The 19,520-nt window shown below is 43.3% G+C and overlaps 1 protein-coding gene across 1 annotated transcript in view; it reads right to left on the bottom strand.

The window, feature by feature from the left end:
• Positions 1 to 5,266: 5,266 nt before the first annotated feature.
• Positions 5,267 to 19,520, bottom strand: part of LOC141096781 (amidophosphoribosyltransferase-like) — a 28,073-nt gene continuing 13,819 nt past the window's right edge. Inside the window, exons 5-11 of the mRNA XM_073583587.1 lie at positions 18,596 to 18,738; positions 10,582 to 10,654; positions 8,319 to 8,473; positions 7,411 to 7,538; positions 7,111 to 7,332; positions 6,367 to 6,487; positions 5,267 to 5,957 (exon numbers count right to left, since the gene is read on the bottom strand). Coding sequence (XP_073439688.1) covers positions 5,782 to 5,957; positions 6,367 to 6,487; positions 7,111 to 7,332; positions 7,411 to 7,538; positions 8,319 to 8,473; positions 10,582 to 10,654; positions 18,596 to 18,738 — 1,018 coding nt within the window. The 3' untranslated portion in view covers positions 5,267 to 5,781. The remainder of the gene's footprint in view (positions 5,958 to 6,366; positions 6,488 to 7,110; positions 7,333 to 7,410; positions 7,539 to 8,318; positions 8,474 to 10,581; positions 10,655 to 18,595; positions 18,739 to 19,520) is intronic.

Below are 19,520 nucleotides of genomic sequence, written 5' to 3' on the forward strand. Positions count from 1 at the left end.
AAACATTTTTATGATACAATAATCAAATGTCTGATTTTCACAATATACTAAATTTTTCACTTAAATATAAGCAATATATGTGGGAGTCAGAGAGGAATTGGGGAATTGAGGAGTCGGAGTCGCAGGTTTGGCTTACTGACTCCACAGCCCTGGTAACAAGGTACAATACTTTGGTTAAATTCGAAAAAAAATTCATGGTTTAAAAAACGGATCCATCGAAAAACAGAAGACACTGATGAAAAAGCTGATGCGACGGATCCGTTTTTGTCTCCAGATCCGCTAGTCGGATCCATCGCATCAGTTTTTCACAATCTGCGACAGCTCCGTCGAGCCAACGGATTGTGACTGACGGCAAAAAACTGATGTGTGAAAGGGGCCTAACTGTTTGGGGTTGTAGGATAGGGAAGATACAAGGGTTGTGAAGTAAGCCTGTTTAACAGAGGTGAGGGCAGATTTGAAAGAGTGTTGCCTGTTTGAATGCAGTAAACTCATCTCGCAAATGTTTTCTTCCAAAGTCGCTCTGCAACCCTGGATGCCTGCCAGAGCTTTTTAGTGATGTTATTGTGCCAGGGTTGTCTATTGATACATCACACACTGCCATGAACAAGAGTGACCATGTCAATAGCTGATGCAAGAGTAGCACTGTAGAAAGCAGTTGTACTTTCTGTGTCGTGGAGGATATGGATGCCAGTGGTAGAAGAGTCAGAGAGCTTGTGGGTATCTAGGTGTGTGAGGTTTCTGTGGGGGTGTGCATGTTGCTGGACATGGGTGACAGGTGAGGACAGGGATGAGAAAATGAGTAGATGGTGGTCAGATAGAGGGAAAGGAGAGGTGGTGAAGTTAGAGACGGGTGAAGACAAGGTCTAATGTATGTCCGTCTGTGTGGGTGGCTGAGGAGGACCACTGAGCAAGTCCAAAAGATGAAGTAAGAGACAGAAGTTTGGAGGCTGTTCACTGAAGGGTATCAGTGGGGATGTTGATGTCACCCCTGATGACAGTGGCATGTCAGTGGAAAGTGATGAAGCCTGGTAGAGGATTGGTCAATAAAGGCAGTGGCCAGGCCCAGAGGTCAGTATATGATGGCCACTTGGAGGTTGGAGGGAGCGTAGATGCGGACCAAGTTGACTTCAAAAGAGGGGAGGATAAGGGAGGGTAAAGGTGGGAATGGGTTGAAGGTACAGTTAATGGAAATGAGAAGACCCACTCCTCCTCCAGGTCTGTTGCCAGGGCAAGGCATGTGGGTGAAGTGGAAGCCGCCGTAACACAGCACAGCAGGGGAGGTGGTGTCAGAGGGTGTCAGCCAAGTTTTTCTGAGGCCAAGGAAGGCAAGACTGCGAGAGAGAGGGGTTATGAATCACATGAAGCTTATTTCAGATGGAGCGGGCATTCCATTGCATGCAAGGCTCCTTATCCCCCCCATCCTCGTATGCATGACCCGTTAAAAAAAAAAACAAAAAAAACCCCACAAACATCCTATTTACCTGCCTGCGCGCGCTCACTGGGACTGCACCGCGTTAAGGCGCCAGCAGCATTTCCGGCCGAACGATCACGTGGCCCCGCTCATTAATGTATTGAATATGCACTCCATGCCTCTGCGAGTGGAGAGGTGTGCATATTCATTACCTTAATGAGCGGAGCAATGTGATCGCTTGTCAGGAAGAGCTGCTGGCGCTTGATCGAGATGCAGTGCCAGCGAGGGCACGCTTCTAGGCGAGTAGGATGTGTGCCGGCAGCGGCTGCAGCTGACACAGGCTTTAGCCACAGCTCCCGGCTACTGCCTCTGTGACCTGCTGCTCCCACTCCTCCACCAGCCATCTGGGACAATTGACTCGTGTATAAACCGAGTGGGACGTTTTCAGCACAAAAAGCACTGAAAAACTCAACTTATACACGAGTATATACACTATTTGGTCACCTAAAAACATGCAAGATTTCTGGCTTTCACAGACCTGCAACTTCTTTATTAAGAGGCTTCTCTGTCCTCCACTCATTACCTGTAGTAATGGGACCTGTTTGAATTTGTTATCAGTATAAAAGACACCTTTCCACAGCCTCAAACAGTCACACTCCAAATTCCACTATGGTGAAGACCAAAGAGCTGTAGAAGGACACCAGAAACAAAATTGTAATCCTGCAACAGGCTGGGTAGACTGAATCTGCAATAGGCAAGCAGCTTGGTGTGATGAAATCAACTGTGGGAGCAATAATAAGAAAATGGTAGACATACAAGACCACTGAATCTCCCTCGATCTGGGGCTCCACGCAAGATCTCTGCCCGTGGGCTCAACATGATCACAAGAACAGTGAGCAAAAATGCCATTACCACACGGGGGAACTAGTGAATGACCTGCATAGAGCTGGGTCCACCATAATAAAGGCTACTATCAGTAACGCTACGCCACCAGGGACTCAGATCCTGCAGTGCCAGACATGTTCCCCTGCTTAAGCCAATACATGTCCAGATCCATCTGAAGTTTTCTGGGGAACATTTGGATTATCCAGAAGAGTATTGGGAGAATGTCATATGGTCTGATGAAACCAAACCAGAACTGTTTGGTAGAAACAAAACATGTCATGTTTGGAGACAGAATGCTGAGTTGTATCCAAAGAACACCATACCTACTGTGAAGCTGGGGGTGGCAACATCATGCTTTGGGGCAGTTTCTCTGCAAAGGGACCAGGACGACTGATCCATGTACATGAGTGAATGGGGCCATGCATCGTTAGATTGAGTGCAAACCTCCTTCCATCAGCAAAGGCATTGAAGATGAAACGTGGATGGATCTTTCAGCATAATAATGATCCCAAGCACACCGCCAGGGCAATGAAGGAGTGGCTTCATAAGAAGCATATGAAGGTCCTGGAGTGGCCTAGCCAATCTCCAGATCTCAACCCCATAGAAAACCTTTGGAGGGTTTTGAAAGTCTGTGCTGCCCAACGACCGGCCCAAAACATCACTGCTCTAGAGGCGATCTGCATGGAGGAATGGTCCAACATACCACCAAGAGTGTGTGCCAACCTTGTGAAGACTTACAGAAACCATTTGACCTCTTTCATTGCCAACAAAGGGTATATACACTCACTGGCCACTTTATTAGGTACACCTGTCCAACTGTGTGTTAAGACTTCATTTCTAATCAGCCAATCACATGGCGGCAACTCAGTGCATTTAGGCATGTAGACATGGTCAAGACAATCTCCTGCAGTTCAAACCGAGCATCAGTATGAGGAAGAAAGGTGATTTGAGTGCCTTTGAACGTGGCATGATTGTTGGTGCCAGAAGGGCTGGTCTGAGTATTTCAGAAACTGCTGATCTACTGGGATTTTCACGCACAACCATCTCTAGGGTTTACAGAGAATGGTCCGAAAAAGAAAAAAAATCCAGTGAGCGGCAGTTCTGTGGCCGGAAATGCCTTGTTGATGCCAGAGGTCAGAGGAGAATGGGCAGACTGGTTCGAGCTGATAGAAAGGCAACAGTGACTCAAATTGCCACCCATTACAACCAAGGTAGGCAGAAGAGCATCTCTGAACGCACAGTGCGTCGAACTTTGAGGCAGATGGGCTACAGCAGCAGAAGACCACACTGGGTACCACTCCTCTCAGCTAAGAACAGGAAACTGAGGCTACAATTTGCACAAGCTCATCGAAATTGGACAGTAGAAGATTGGAAAAACGTTGCCTGGTCTGATGAGTCTCGATTTCTGCTGCGACATTCGGATGGTAGGGTCAGAATTTGGCGTAAACAACATGAAAGCATGGATCCATCCTGCCTTGTATCAACGGTTCAGGCTGGTGGTGGTGGTGTCATGGTGTGGGGAATTTTTTCTTGGCACTCTTTGGGCCCCTTGGTACCAATTGAGCATCATTGCAACGCCACAGCCTACCTGAGTATTGTTGCTGACCATGTCCATCCCTTTATGACCACAATGTACCCAACATCTGATGGCTACTTTCAGCAGGATAATGCGCCATGTCATAAAGCTCGAATCATCTCAGATTGGTTTCTTGAACATGACAATGAGTTCACTGTACTCAAATGGCCTCCTCAGTCACCAGATCTCAATCCAATAGAGCATCTTTGGGATGTGGTGGAACGGGAGATTCGCATCAGGGATGTCCAGCCGACAAATCTGCGCCAACTGTGTGATGCCATCATGTCAATATGGTCCAAAATCTCTGAGGAATGCTTCCAGCACCTTGTTGAATCTCTGCCACGAAGAATTGAGGCAGTTCTGAAGGCAAAAGGGGGTCCAACCCGTTACTAGCATGGTGTACCTAATAAAGTGGCCAGTGAGTGTATAGATATATATATATATATATATATATATATATATATATATATATCAAAATATTGAGATGAACTTTTGTTAATGACCTAATACTTATTTTCCACCATAATTTTCAAAATAAATCTTGCCAAAATCAGACAAGGTGATTTTCTGGATTTGTTTTCTCATTTTGACTCTCATAGTTGTGGTCTACCTATGATGTCAATTACAGGCCTCTCATCTCTAAGTGGGAGAACTTGCACAATTGGTGGCTGACTAAATACTTCCCCCCCACTGTATTCTTGTAAGCAGCGCTTGGAAGGGACGTCATACCCTGCTTACAAGCCGAGGACAGCAGCTGGAATACTCCCTGCTCTCCACACCGGGGCTATGTGCTTGGAGAGACGTGAATACTCATTGCTCTTTGCAGGCACAGTGTTGGACGCAGCCGACAGCTTCCTGCAGCTGCCGGTCGTTCACGTGTGCCACTACTAAAGGAATGAATATTCACTGTATTCCACACTTATGGCAGGGGAGAGCAGAGAATATTTATTGCCTTATGTAGCGTGGACACTCGAGTGCCCAGCAGCTGCAGGAAGCCGGCAGTTGTGGCCAACAGCGTGTCTGCTATTAAAGAGAAATGAATATTCACTGCCCTCCACTCCCATGGGTGTGGAATACAGTAACTATTTCTCTTTAGCAGCAGCCGCTGGCTTTTGACTCCTATGACCCGCTGCTCAGCCATTGCCGCTCCCAAATCTACCCCACCACAAGCCAGAGTCGGTACATTCACCCACTCCCTTTTCCTCCACATTTTTGTAAAAAAAAAAAAAAAAAAAAAAAAAGAAAAAAAAAAAGCGTGTCTTAGAGTCTGAAAAATACGGTATTTAACAAACTTCATTTAAAACGATAGAGAATTACCTAATAGCTTTTCTCTTCCTGTGATGCACATTAGCAATGCTGTCTAGTGTGAGGAAATCTCTCTATAGATGCATAGATCATATGAACATGGTCGAGTACAGACTTTATTGTAAACAGTTTTTTTTTTTCCGGATAAGCGCAGATTTTTCTTCTCCACCAAATGCAGATTCATGTTAGAATTAACCCGCAGCAACGTAAAAAAGTGCTTTATTTCCAGTCCTTCAGCAGAATAAAAGAACCTGACCACAACGCACCGAATACAAAAAGAAACAAACAGATACGTTCAGTGACAACGTATCGTACGCCAAGAACAAAAGTCCAACAAAAAGTAATAAATATACAGGATTAGAAGGGGTTACTGAATATTCGGTCCACCCTCCAGCACTGAGAATGGCACAGTCTTCTGGTAGCAGCAGTTCTGCTAGAAATAAAGCAGTGAGGCCCATACAAGACAAGATGGTGGCCGCAGTAACCAGTACAGCAAGAAGAGTCAATGGTGATCTGCATGTCAGTGGTCACGATGGGTAACAAATCCCAACTTTCTTATCCATGTGAATTCTATTGTCCAGCTAGGAGGTGTACAGATGAGCGGTCACCACTCCAGGTCCACTGGGTATTTCCCAGTAAGGCACGCCGTACAGTGGCTGTGAGAACCGGGGAAGGCGTTGGTGCCATTTAATTCGTTATGTTGTTCTTTGAAATGATTAATGCCTTCACGCACTGCTGATGTGAGGCCGTCCACCGACAGGTAAACCACACTGTTCGCACCTAAAATATAAAAGCATTACAATTAACCCCTTTAATGTACCTATAATTTAAAGGCTAAGAGGCTACCCTGCTGTAAATGGGGAAGGGAGGAGGGAAGCAATAAAAAAATAAAAAAAAAAAAAAAAAGCGTATGCTGATCATAATCCACCCTCCGCTGTAAAGTTTAGAGACACTGATGATCTGACAGCCGGTGGTCGTAGCCAAGTCATTGGTGGTCTTAACATTTATTCCTCTGCTCAGGTGCAGGCCAAGTACAGAGGCAGAAATGGATTAGAGGTTGGGAAGGCAGAAAGTTATGGCAAGTACGCTTTTTTCCCCTCCTTTCAGCAGAATAGCTTCCCAGTGACCACTTACAACTACAGCAGAAAACCCCTTCAGCGCAGTGTCAGACTGGTATAAATGTGCTTACCAATATGCCCTGCCAGGTCATTGAACTCCGGGCGGTTGGCAATCAGTTCCTCTTTTGTAGGAATATTAACTCCCATATAACAGGGATGTCTTATTGGTGGCGATGCCACTCTGATGTGGACCTGGGGAGGGCAAGAGAATACAGCACTGATCATTTTAGGAATCACGCTAGAAGCGGCCACAGTTTGTACACGTCTTTGACTCAAATATACAAGTATAGCTGCCCGACATTGCTACTTAACATATTGGACATTTCTCCCTTGCTCTGTGGTTTATTGTTCTGTCCCCTTTTGTTTGGTCCAAAAGGTTTACAGATCCTTTTTACTACTTAAACCTGGAAAATTTTATTTTAGTAAAAAATAAAAAATTTGGACCGTTTGGTTTCCATAGCCTCAATATATCACAGTTCATAGACTGCAGATGGGATAAACAATGAAATGTCAGTAATCTCGCCCGACGGTACAGTTTGTAGTTAGAGATGTTTGGGTTGGTGTGTGAGCCTGAAGTGACTTATAGAAGACTTTCAGCTCTCGCACAAACCCCAAAAGGCGCCATTACTCATGTACCTAATTGTCCATCAAAAGCGAACGGTGACAGTATATCTATTGAGCTATATGGCAGACAAAGTATCCTTACTCCAGAGGGCTCCTCTTACAAACATATTCTAAGCACAAAAACACACTGGAGATAAAAGTACCACCAAGCCAAAAAGACAGTATAAAACCAGCCACGTGATCCCACAAACCTCCTTAGCGCCAGAATCCTTCAGAAGTTTAATTATGGGAGAAATCGTATTTCCTCGCACAATGGAGTCATCAATCAGCACTACTCTCTTGCCAACAAAGTTGTCAGTCAAGACTCCAAACTTTTTGGCCACTCCAAGCTGCCGTAGCCTCATATTGGGCTGAATAAAGGTGCGACCGACGTAGCGATTTTTGCACAGCACCTCCACATACTGAATACCGCACTGCAAAGGGGCAAGGAGAGTATGAGCTACAAATATGAAACTTATGGGCAATAAATGAAGTTTTAAATAAGAGTTTACCTTCTCTGCATAGCCCAGAGCTGCGGGGGTGGCAGATTCTGGCACAGCACTGACCAGGTCCGCCTCTACCGGGGCCTCAATAGCCAACTGTTGGCCACATCGCCTTCTCACCGAATACACCATTTGTCCTTTGTAGAAAAATAGTAAACCGTTAAGGTCTTGAACTTAGCAGCTGAAGATCAAACACTTCTGTGTAACTTTAATCCATTGCCTGTTTTGGCTGTAAAGGGTCTGCCCACTACTCAGAGACAACCTCTTCTTAATCCCAGTTTCCCTCCAAGTAAAATAACATACTACTTTCCGGTGCCATTCCAGTGTTGTCGGCACCGACAGCCGGGGCTCACGTGACATTTTCAAGTCATGAGATCCCTGTGGCTAATCAACACTGGCTTCAATCTCCTTCTACAGACGTAATTGACATCTGGAGGAATTGAGAGCTGCGGCTGCTCGCTCACTTCCTCTGGATGTCTTGATTTGTCAAAGGAGGAGAGAGTGAAGCCAGAGCCAATTAAGTCAGATAATCACTGTGGCTAATGTCCCACAATCCCCGAGAGCCAGTCCAGACACCACTGACAACCACCAAATTGCATGGTTTAGCAGGTCCAGTCTCATACGTTAGGGCCAACCATAATTCAAAGATCACCTTAAGAAAAGCTCTATAAAAGTGATTTGATTTAATGAGCAAAATCTTGTGGATTAAAACACAAGACTGAAATGCATCATAGTATGAATGGTAAAATAGGTTATGCAGGAAACCACTTTGCAGATTATCCATACCACAGGGGGAAAAAAAAAATAAAATTTATTATAAAATATATATATATATATATATATATATATATATATATATATATATATATATATATATATATATATATATATATATATATATATATATATACACACACCTTCAAATATGGAGTCCGGCCTCGCAAAGTAAACATATTCAAATATACAAAAGGCAGATGGGTCTCTCTCTCGATATCTGGGTACTATGTCCAAAGTCTGTACTCCGGCACGAGAGATTTTCACTATTTCCCCAGGTAGGACTTCACGGTAGTACCTATAAAAGCAGAAAGAGATACATCCACATCATACAGAAATTATAATATATATATATATATATATATATATATATATACACACATACATATACATACACACACACATACATACAGTCATATGTAAAAGTTTGGGCACCCCTATTAATGTTAACCTTTTTTCTTTATAACAATTTTGGTTTTTGCAACAGGTATTTCAGTTTCATATATCTAATAACTGATGGACTCAGTTATATTTCTGGATTCAAATGAGGTTTATTGTACTAACAGAAAATGTGCAATCTGCATTTAAACAAAATTTGACCAGTGCAAAAGTATGGTCACCCTCATCATTTTCTTGATTTGAACACTCCTAACTACTTTTTACTGACTTCCTGAAGCACTAAATTGGTTTTGTAACCTCATTGAGCTTTGAATTTCATAGCCAGGTGTATCAAATCATAAGAAAAGGTATTTAAGGTGGCCACTTGCAAGTAGTTCTCCTATTTGATTCTCCTATGAAGAGTGGCATCATGGGCTCCTCAAAACAACTCTCAAATGATCTGAAAACAAATATTATTCAACATAGCTTTTCAGGGGAAGGATACAAAAAGTTGTCGCAGAGATTTAACCAGTTTCCACTGTTAGGAACATAGTAAGGAAATGGAAGAACACAGGTACAGTTCTTGTTAAGCCCAGAAGTGGCAGGCCAAGAAAAATATCAGAAAGGCAGAGAAGAAGAATGGTGAGAACAGTCAAGGACAATCCACAGACCACCTCCAAAGACCCGCAGCATCATCTTGCTGCAGATGGTGTCACTGTGCATCGGTCAACAATACAGCGCATGCATAACGCCTTTTTGTATGACCAAACTCCTCAATCTTTGCTTCATCAGTCCACAGGACCTTCTTCCAAAATGTAACTGGCTTGTCCAAATGTGCTTTTGCATACCTCAGGCGACTCTGTTTGTGGCGTGCTTGCAGAAACGGCTTCTTTCGCATCACTCTCCCATACAGCTTCTCCTTGTACAAAGTGTGCTGTATTGTTGACCGATGCACAGTGACACCATCTGCAGCAAGATGATGCTGCAGGTCTTTGGAGGTGGTCTGTGGATTGTCCTTGACTGTTCTCACCCATTCTTCTCTGCCTTTCTGATATTTTTCTTGGCCTGCCACTTCTGGGCTTAACAAGAACTGTACCTGTGTTCTTCCATTTCTTTACTATGTTCCTCACAGTGGAAACTGACTGGTTAAATCTCTGAGACAACTTTTTGTATCCTTCCCCTGAAAAGCTATGTTGAATAATCTTTGTTTTCAGATCATTTGAGAGTTGTTTTGAGGAGCCCATGATGCCACTCTTCATAGGAGAATCAAATAGGAGAACTACTTGCAAGTGGCCACTTTAAATACCTTTTCTCATGATTTGATACACCTGGCTATGAAGTTCAAAGCTCAATGAGGTTACAAAACCAATTTAGTGCTTCATGAAGTCAGTAAAAAGTAGTTAGGAGTGTTCAAATCAAGAAAATGATAAGGGTGACCATACTTTTGCACTGGTCAAATTTTGTTTAAATGCAGATTGCACATTTTCTGTTAGTACAATAAACCTCATTTGAATCCAGAAATATAACTGAGTCCATCAGTTATTAGATATATGAAACTGAAATACCTGTTGCAAAAACCAAAATTGTTATAAAGAAAAAAGGTTAACATTAATAGGGGTGCCCAAACTTTTACATATGACTGTATATGTAATAAATATATATATATATATATATATATATATATATATATATACACACACATACAAAACAGATGTTGTATAAAGTTATACAACAGCTCAGCCAGGATGAAATTACAGCATGTGCGGCATTAAAAGGGAATTCTCAAAATAAAGCAGTTATGGCATATCCTGTCCAATAAGTGCAACTCCACACCCAAGTGGAAAGCGAGCCCCTAGTCCCACGGTCATATCTTCCACTTAAATGAAATCAGTACACCATACTGTCCCTTCTCCGAAACTAGCAACTGTGACTTTTATGATATCTGTAGGATACGTCAAATGTTCGCGGTGAACATACCCCTTTAAAAACCAGGACAGCTGTCAGCACTGCATATACACCAATACTTACTCCGCACCAATGGAGAGAAAGCTGCAGGATTCTGAAGACACCACCCATCCCTCCGTCTCTGATCGGTTCTTCTCTACATAAAACAGGAGAGATTACAAAAATGAATCATTGTGAACGCCTCTCCAGAAGTACATTGGGGGTGCGTCAATACACTACAAGTACATCTACAAACCCCCAAAGCACACCCAGGCCAACGTGCATGGCTTCAAATCAATTTCTCAGCACTGGCACATCTGATCACTAGAAAAGCTTTTTGTACTAGGATCTATAGAAACGTACCGCACATTTTTTTTTTGAACCAAAGATTTTTTATTATATTCAAATGCCGTTTACATTACATGCAGGCAAAAGCCTATGCAAAATCCAGAACATATACAAAAAAAAAAAAAAAAAAAAAAAATAATAATATACGACATTCGAGTTACCCCCCTCATAAGAAAGCCCCCCCAGCCTAATTGCCATAAGACATTCTCAATAAGGTTGACTCTACTGCAACCACTTAGACCAAAGTTTTTCAAAATGCACCTCTTTGTGTCGTCGTCTATAAACTCTTTCTTCTAACGAACTACATTGTTCACTCGTACAATAAATTCCCTAACCGTTGGGGGCTCGGCATCGATCCATTTTTGTGCGATCAGTTTACGGGCAACATATAAAAGTTTTGCTATAATTGGCTTATATGCATTTCCCACAGACACTTCCTCCACATACCCCAACACACACGTTATGGGGTCCCTTCCCACTCCACATTGGTATATCTTCTCAATTTGTTCAATAACCTCCCCCCAATATGAAGAGAGTCTTGGGCAGGACCAGAGCATGTGTAACATTCCCGCGGGCTCAACTCTACATCTTGGACATTCCGCATTGTCCCTCAGGCCCATTTTTTCCATAAGTTCCGGGGTTTTATACGTTCTATGTATGATGTACAGCTGCGATATCCTACCTGGTTCACTCAATGAAAGTTTGGGTATATATTCTAATATAGTGTCCCATATTTCATCTTCTATCTGTCCCACTTCCCTCTCCCATTTAGCTTTTGCCTTTAGGGGAAACCTAATCATGTGGGAGTACAATAGGTCCCGGTAAATGGTGGAAATAACTCCCCTCGTACCCCCAGACGCGCACACATAATCCAACACAACATCTTTTTGTACTGTCATATGTGTCATATGTTTCTGTGCCTGGAATGCATGCCTGAGACCGAGGTATCGAAACTCCCCGCTGCTCGAGAGCCCAAACTCCTCTTTTAATACAGAAAATGGCTTGATTTCCGTCCCCTCCAGTAACTGCCACATATATTGTAATCCTTTCCTCTCCCAATCACCAAAATCCTTCAATTTACACAGTTCTGATAGGCTTGCATTATCCCAAATAGGCATGTATGTCGTCAATTCCCCAATTCCTCTGAGACTCTTAATATTTTGCCATATTTTATGCATTAACCTAAAAGTAGGTAGTCCTTTTCCATGACTCACAAAGCATCCCGCCTCCAGACTCTGTATTAATATTTTTTTATTGGTCAGTTGGGCCAAAGTTTTTCCCATAACATTTAAATTTCCCTCCTCTTGCCAACCTCTGAAGTGCTGCCCTTGCGTTGCTATAAAGTATATCCATGGGTTTGGTGCCGCCAGCCCTCCTTCCCCCTTTGGAGCACTTCCAGTTTAAGTTTTGCTTTTTTTTCCCCCAAATTAGTTCCCTAAAAATAGTATTAATTTTATAAAATCTTCTCTTTGGGATCCACACCGGGGTATTATGGAGAATATACACCAACTGAGGCATCATCATTTTAAGTAGGTTCGTCCTCCCTACTATTGACAATACTAGTTTACACCATGCTGTCATCTTGGCTTTAAGTTTAACTAATAAAGGATCCAGGTTTAATTCGAGAAATCTAGATATAGGCATTGATACCCATATTCCGAGGTATTTAAATTCATTAAATACTTTCAGCTGTCCATCCACCCCACCTATATGTGGACATCCCAATTCCCGGTCAATCCCCATGATACATGATTTGTCCCAATTAATTCTCAATCCGGAAAAGGATCCAAATCTTTCTATAAGGGCCATAACCTTAGTCAACGAATCTCCCCCATCTTGCAGAAAAAGGAGTATGTCATCTGCATATAGGGCAATCTTTTCCTCCAGATTCCCATATCTGAAGCCCTGTATTTCTGTGGAGTTACGAATTTTAATCGCTAATGGCTCCATCGCCACCGCAAATAGCAACGGCGATAAGGGGCATCCCTGACGAGTTCCTCTGAACAACCCAAACGACTCCGAGGTCTCCCCGTTAATCCTAATGTACCCCTTTGGATCCACGTATAATAATTTAATCCAGGAAATAAATCTATGTCCGAATCCCATTAACTTCAATACTGCCCATAGATAATTCCACTCTACCCTATCAAATGCCTTTCGTGCATCCAGCGATGCCACCACCCTTTCCCCTTCATTATCTGCCGGGAGTTGTATATTTAGAAAGAGTCTACGTAGGTTAATGGCGGTATATCTATTTTGTAAAAAACCCGATTGGTCTGGATGTATCAATTTTTGAACAACCCCAGACATTCTTATCGCCAACATTTTAGCTAATATTTTAACGTCTGACGTCAATAACAAGATGGGTCTATAGGATTCAACGGATGAGGCATCTTTCCCCTCCTTAGGAATAACCACAATTACGGCCTCCCTCATAGACCTCGGCAAAGCCCCTCTCTCCGCTGCATCTTCAAATACCTCCTTAAGTTTAGGTGCTACGACCTCTATTAGTTCCTTAGATGCTTCTCCCGGGATACCGTCAGAGCCAGGTGACCTATTATTTGCCAATGACAGAATAGCCTTCTCCACTTCCTCTACAGTAAATAATTCTTCCAGATTCTGTTTATCAGTATCATCTAACTTAGGTATCTATCTCTTGTAAGTATCTATCCATTTCTTGTTCTCTAACCCCCAATTCTGAGGTATATAATTTTACATAGTATTCCCGGAAACATTCCAATATCCCAGAGGTGGCTTTATGAGTTACCCCATCCTCCTTGACAATTTTATATATCTGTGTGGACCCTTTCTGCGCCGCAGATATCACTGACAGTAAGTGTCCCACCTTTTCCCCTTCGTCATAGAACAGTGCTCTCTGGAATGCCCTTTTCTTGTCTATCCCTTGTAAATATAACTTATTTACTTCTTCTTGTGCTTTTTTTAATGCCTTTTTAGTGGCGATACTGGGCCTACGTATCATTTCCTCCTCTGCCCTGCTCAATCTGTCTGTAGTCTCTTGGTTTACCTGTCTCGTTTGTGTCTTACGTCTCGAAATATCTCGTATGAATAGTCCCCTTAAATATGCTTTCATGGTATCCCACACTATAAGTGAGTCAGCAGAACCTTCATTTAATTGGAAGAATTCAATAAGATCTTTTTTAATAATTTCCATATTAAGACATTTGAGCCATTCCGGATGTATTGTCCCCCCTACTCTCCTCCTTTTTCCCACTCCCAGTCTCAAACTAACTTCAATTGCCTTATGGTCGGAGATAACTCTCTGTAAATATTCCACCGTCCCAACTATTCCGTTCATGCCCCTGTTACCTAATGCTAAGTCTATGCGCGATAAGGCATGATACGAGGACGAATAACACGAAAAGCATTTGTTCCCCTCATTCCGCACTCTTCATAAGTCTATCATACCCATCTCACTAACATATGTCCCGAATGGAGTCATCCTATCCTTCCTGGGGTTAATTCCCCCGATTCCCACACGATCCCAATACTTGTTCATGACATTGTTAACGTCCCCTAATATTAACACCGCACATTCCCCTCCCCACCCGTCCACTCAAAAATCTCTTGTTAGTTTCTTTTTCGAATATGGGGGTGGAATATAAAGTGCCACTATGATCACACATACACCAGAAATTCGGCATCTCAGGGAAACAAACTGCCCATCCCTATCTACGCAAGATTCAATTTCCTCGTAGTGAGCATGAGAATGTATCAGTACAGAGACTCCCCTTGCGTAGGCCGAATACATAGAGTGATAGGCCCGGGTAATCCATTTTTTCTCTAGCCATTTTTCTTTTCCTTTAATCAAGTGAGTTTCTAGTAAACACGTAATAGCTGGATTGTGCTTTCTAATTTCTGCCATGACTGCCGCTCTTTTACTTGGATCTGAAACCCCCCTCACATTCCAACTTAGAATTCTTGTATCACCACTCATTATGTCCTATGAACATCAGTTGTAGTCGGTCTCTTGTAGTCCCTTTATCACATTGCAGTATGAAAACTCTCCCACAACATATCCCCCCCGCCCCCCCTCTCCCCTCCTTCCCCGTATAACAGATTCTCTCTCTCCAACGAGAGAGGGTGCAACTGGCACCTAGCTACTGTGAGCCCTCGAATAGCCACTGAACCTCCTTCACTTGGGCGTACATCGCTCCCACCGTCACATACAAACATGCCCAATAGGCCACATAACTTTTTCTAACATGGATAATTCAATAAACATAAAAAAAAAAAAAAAAAAAAAAAAACACCCAGGATCTACGACCCAAAAATAGATCTGAGTACCCAGGCGTCGCGGGGCACAGATTCAAAAATAGAGAAAAAATGTCCGAAAAATTCTTCTTCTTCAGCCTTTTCCTTCTTTCTCAGCCCTTAGTTTGGAGTGGTTGATTTCCATCCACTTGACGGCCTCCTCTGGGGTTGGAAAAAACTGAACAGACCCCAAAGCTGCTACTCTCAGTTTGGCGGGATATAACAGAGTACTTCACTCCCAGCACTCTCAGTCCTTTCTTGACCTCGCCAAATTTCATCCGCATTTTCTGAACCTCTGCTGAATAGTCCGGATATATTTCAATACGGCGTCCATTAAATATGAGGTCCTCCTTCTTCCTAGCCTCCCGGAGGATAGTCTCTCTCTATCTCTGCAGTTAAGTATCCTGGCCAACATTGTACGGGGGGCACTACCCGGAGGGAGGGGTTGCAGGGGAACGCGGTGTGCTCTCTCTACCGCAAACACCCTGGAGAGTGTGTCTCTGCCAATTTTAGATAGGATCCATTGCTCAGTAAAGTCAGTGGGGTCGTTACCCTCTACTTTTTCCGGGAATCCCACAAATCTAAGATTGTTTCTCCTAGATCTATTTTCTAGATCATCTTGTTTTAAGTGCACTTCTGAAATCTTTTGCGTGTGCTGGTTCTGAGTTTTCTGCATTTTATTTACAGTGTCCTCAGTGGTGCTCACTCTCTCTTCCACAGCACCCATCCTAGCTTCTGCCTTGTTTAGTGCCTCTTTAATTCCAATAATTTCTTCCTTAATATTATCAACCCGGCTGCTCAACTTAGTCAGTGTTTTTTTACAGAACAATACCACCAGAAAGACATCTTTTAAAGTTGGTTCCCCTTCAGGGCCCTCCTCGTCAGCTTCACTATCCTCCTCTTCAGATGCACACTCAGAGACAGTGACTCCCCCTCCCCCCTCCTTTCAGCCTCTCCTGCAGCTTCGTTGCTCATTCTCTCTCCCTCCAGCACAGTACCTTCTCCGGTGCCCCCCTCATCTTCCCTTGCAAAGCACTGCAGCTTCTGGATAATTTGTGACCTTCTGCCATAGTTCTCAGTCAGTCTCTGTGCCTCCTCCACTCTCCCGGCGCCATCTTGTGCAGCCACACTGCCGTCCTCCCCGACGTCTTTCTGCCTCCTCCTTCCCATCTCCGCACTCTTCTTCACTCCCGGTGTCTCCACTCGGCCACCCACCACAGCAGTAAGTGTGCACGGGTCTCTGTTATGTCGGCCTATTAAGGATTATTCTTCAGAATGACAGTGGAGCTCCTCAGCCTCACGTCCTCTCACATCCGCGCCAGGCCATGCCCCCCCACGTGCCGCACATTTTGAATGGTAAAAATCGTACTATCCAACTGCCCTTAAGAAGAACAAGCCGATCTGTAAGCAATGGCCATTTTTTAATCTGAAATCCCCCCCCCCCTCACCAATTGGCAGTACTACTAATCTGGTCAATGAGGAGGTCATGCCATGTAGGGTTCAACTCTGAACAGCTCCATCCAGTACCACTGATTAACAGCTTTAAGTCCCCTTCACACGTCTGTCTCCGTTACATGCGGTGACAGTTTTCACATGTACTGGAGACACACAAGTAGACCCATTTAATTCTATGGGTCTGCGCACATCAGTGTGTTCTGTGTGACCCACATGTGGACAAGTCTTTTCCAGCTCCACTGATGTCAATACGTCCAGCAGACAAATCGTATCGTCCGTGTGCCACATACTGGAATAGAAAATCATAGATGTTTAGGTGCTAGATGTGCAAAGATAGAGATAAATATGGTGTAGATAAAAAGATGTCCCTGAGATATACAATTAGTGCTGTGCATGTGTAGCGTATTATACATGTATTTAGCTAAAAAATAGAGTGGTGTCCCCCATATTTTTATTAACCAGCAAAAGCTAAGCAGACAGCTGCCGACTGATAATAGGTTGATAAGCTCCATAGACCTTGGACCCTCCCTGACACAATAACACCAGCTGAGAAGGGGCCAGTATTCATGGACCATCCCAGCCTATTAATATCAGCCCACAGCTGGTTATTAGCGTTATGTTAGGGTCCCCGCTTTTTAATAACCAGTAAAGGTTAAGCAGACAGCTGTGAGCTGATAATATTCTGAAAAGCTCCATGTATATCGAGCTCTTCCCAGCAAAAGACCAGCTCACAGCTGCCTACTTTCCCTTAGCTGGTTATTTAAAAAAAAAAAAAAAAAAAAAGGGGGGGCTCCATGCCATTTTTCCTTTTCTATTAGCTAAATACATGTACAGTAAACTACACACACATTGCACCAATTATGCATATGTCAAACATATACCTCATTATCTTTGCACATCTAAACGTGTTGTTTTTATTCTGAATTCTATTTCAGTATGTGTCACACGGATTGTACACGAATGCCCCTGGTACTGGTATTTCCAGTACTGAAAATATCAGGACATGTGAAGGGAGGTTTATGCTATTGCTCAGTATAGGTTCCTAAGCACTCTTTATCCAATCACAGCATATTGAGGACTTACCCACAGGACACATGGGGTCCCGACACCATCAATGATCAGATGCAAATACTTTGAATGAAGCAGCAAAGTGCAGCTCCATCAAGTGTGTAGCACCCAGTACTGGATATTGCAGAACTGTTCCTATTCAAAAAGGTAGCAGCCATTCTGCAGTATCTGGCAGTAAGTGCTACAAACTAAAAACGGTGCTCAGCTTTTCAGTGGAGCTCTGAGTTTCCATCCAGAAGCTTCTGGAGCAAATACCAGCTCATCAGTGTAGGTGCTGGGTGTCAGACCCCCACCTATGTAATATTGATGACAGCCAATTTAAACAATTTTTTAACTATAGATGAAAATTTGAGACAGAAGATATGGGGGGGGGGGGGGGTATGGGACATTCAAACTAGGAAAGTAAAAACACTTGCTCACGTACCTCAAACTTTGCAACATGACATGAACAGAACAGGAAGATATTTTCATGGTCAGAGTTGCACAATGCACTATGCTATGGATAGAAGCAGTTTGTTTTAGGGATTTATAATCTTATCTTCTCTGGTGACTCAATCTTGTGAATATCTTGGGCTGAGGTCTTTGTACAGACGTCTATGTTGGGGGGGCATCTGATGTTCCCTCTCAAGTTTCCCAGAAATCTGCTTCTGCATAGGATGAAGCCGAGCACAAGGCTATAGATCCGTACACACTATAGGGTCCTACAAAACGTGTCTTGCTGTAATATACTGGGCTCTAATATTCGGCTCCATAAGACCACTACACACAAAGAAGGATTAGGTGGCCATGTAATATGTAACCACATACATGGCCACTTTGCCCTCAGCATGGCTTCTGATTCTTCCCTGCAGTCTTCACTTTGATGCCACAAGTCTCAAACGTTTACATCACATTAACAGTCATTGCGTCTATAAGGATAGATTGTAGGTGACCGCAGTCACTACACTAGCCGTACCTCTTTTTTCACTGTTCACAGGGATGAGCCGCCCAATGCAGAGAGGACGATTGCCGTATGGATCACGTACAGCAAAGATATCCCCATTGTGCATGATGAGCAGCGAGTACGAGGTCGGAGTCTCATTCATCAAGTTTCTTATTCTAGAGGAATAGAAGAGAGTTAGCGGACCGGTCACATTGGCTACCAGTAAAGAGGTGGGCTTGTTACATTCTGCCCAGTCCAGGGGAAAGCACTTACACAACTATAGGACATGATGGAAATGTAGCGCACACATTATGTTGGATAAAAACCTAGGTAGGGGGCTAACACAGACACTGGAATAAACAGTGTGCACGTCACACATTACTACATAAGGGCTTTAAAAATACGTTGCATTACTTTATATGCGGATCCAGAATTAGTGTCAGTGTTCAAGGCCAGAGCTGCAGTCCACATTTCGGTTAGAGCAGACATCGGCCCACAATCCTTGCTGGCTTAATGTCCACATAGAATTTCATACACAGATTTGCTATCTCAGTGCATTATTAGGCCATGATCCCACATGCAAAGATGATACATAAGCTGCAGTATATAGTCTGTACCATAATAAGCAATATTAATACACTCAGATGTTGGATTTTTGGTGCTGAATTTACATATTTTTTGCATTTGGGAGTTTGCACTTAAAGGGCATCTGTCAGTAGGGTCGCCCCTTCTAAGCAGTCTATATGTGCATGTAGGACATAGGAAGCTGAATAAAGTGATACCTTGATATCTGTGATCCGATGTTTTATTCCAGAGAAATAAACATTTTTCTTGTATGTAAATTACCTCTTCCAGGCTCTGGGGGCAAACGCTGCCTGGAAGATTACTCCACCCCTAGAGTATCTTACATGAAGGAGGAGTTCCCAGCGTGAGACAAGTAACTAACAGAAAAGGAGAA

Source organism: Dendrobates tinctorius, unplaced genomic scaffold (genome assembly GCF_039654945.1).
Source record: "Dendrobates tinctorius isolate UK_male_01 unplaced genomic scaffold, ASM3965494v1 ptg000079l, whole genome shotgun sequence".
In the NCBI taxonomy this organism is placed as follows: Eukaryota; Metazoa; Chordata; class Amphibia; order Anura; family Dendrobatidae; genus Dendrobates; species Dendrobates tinctorius.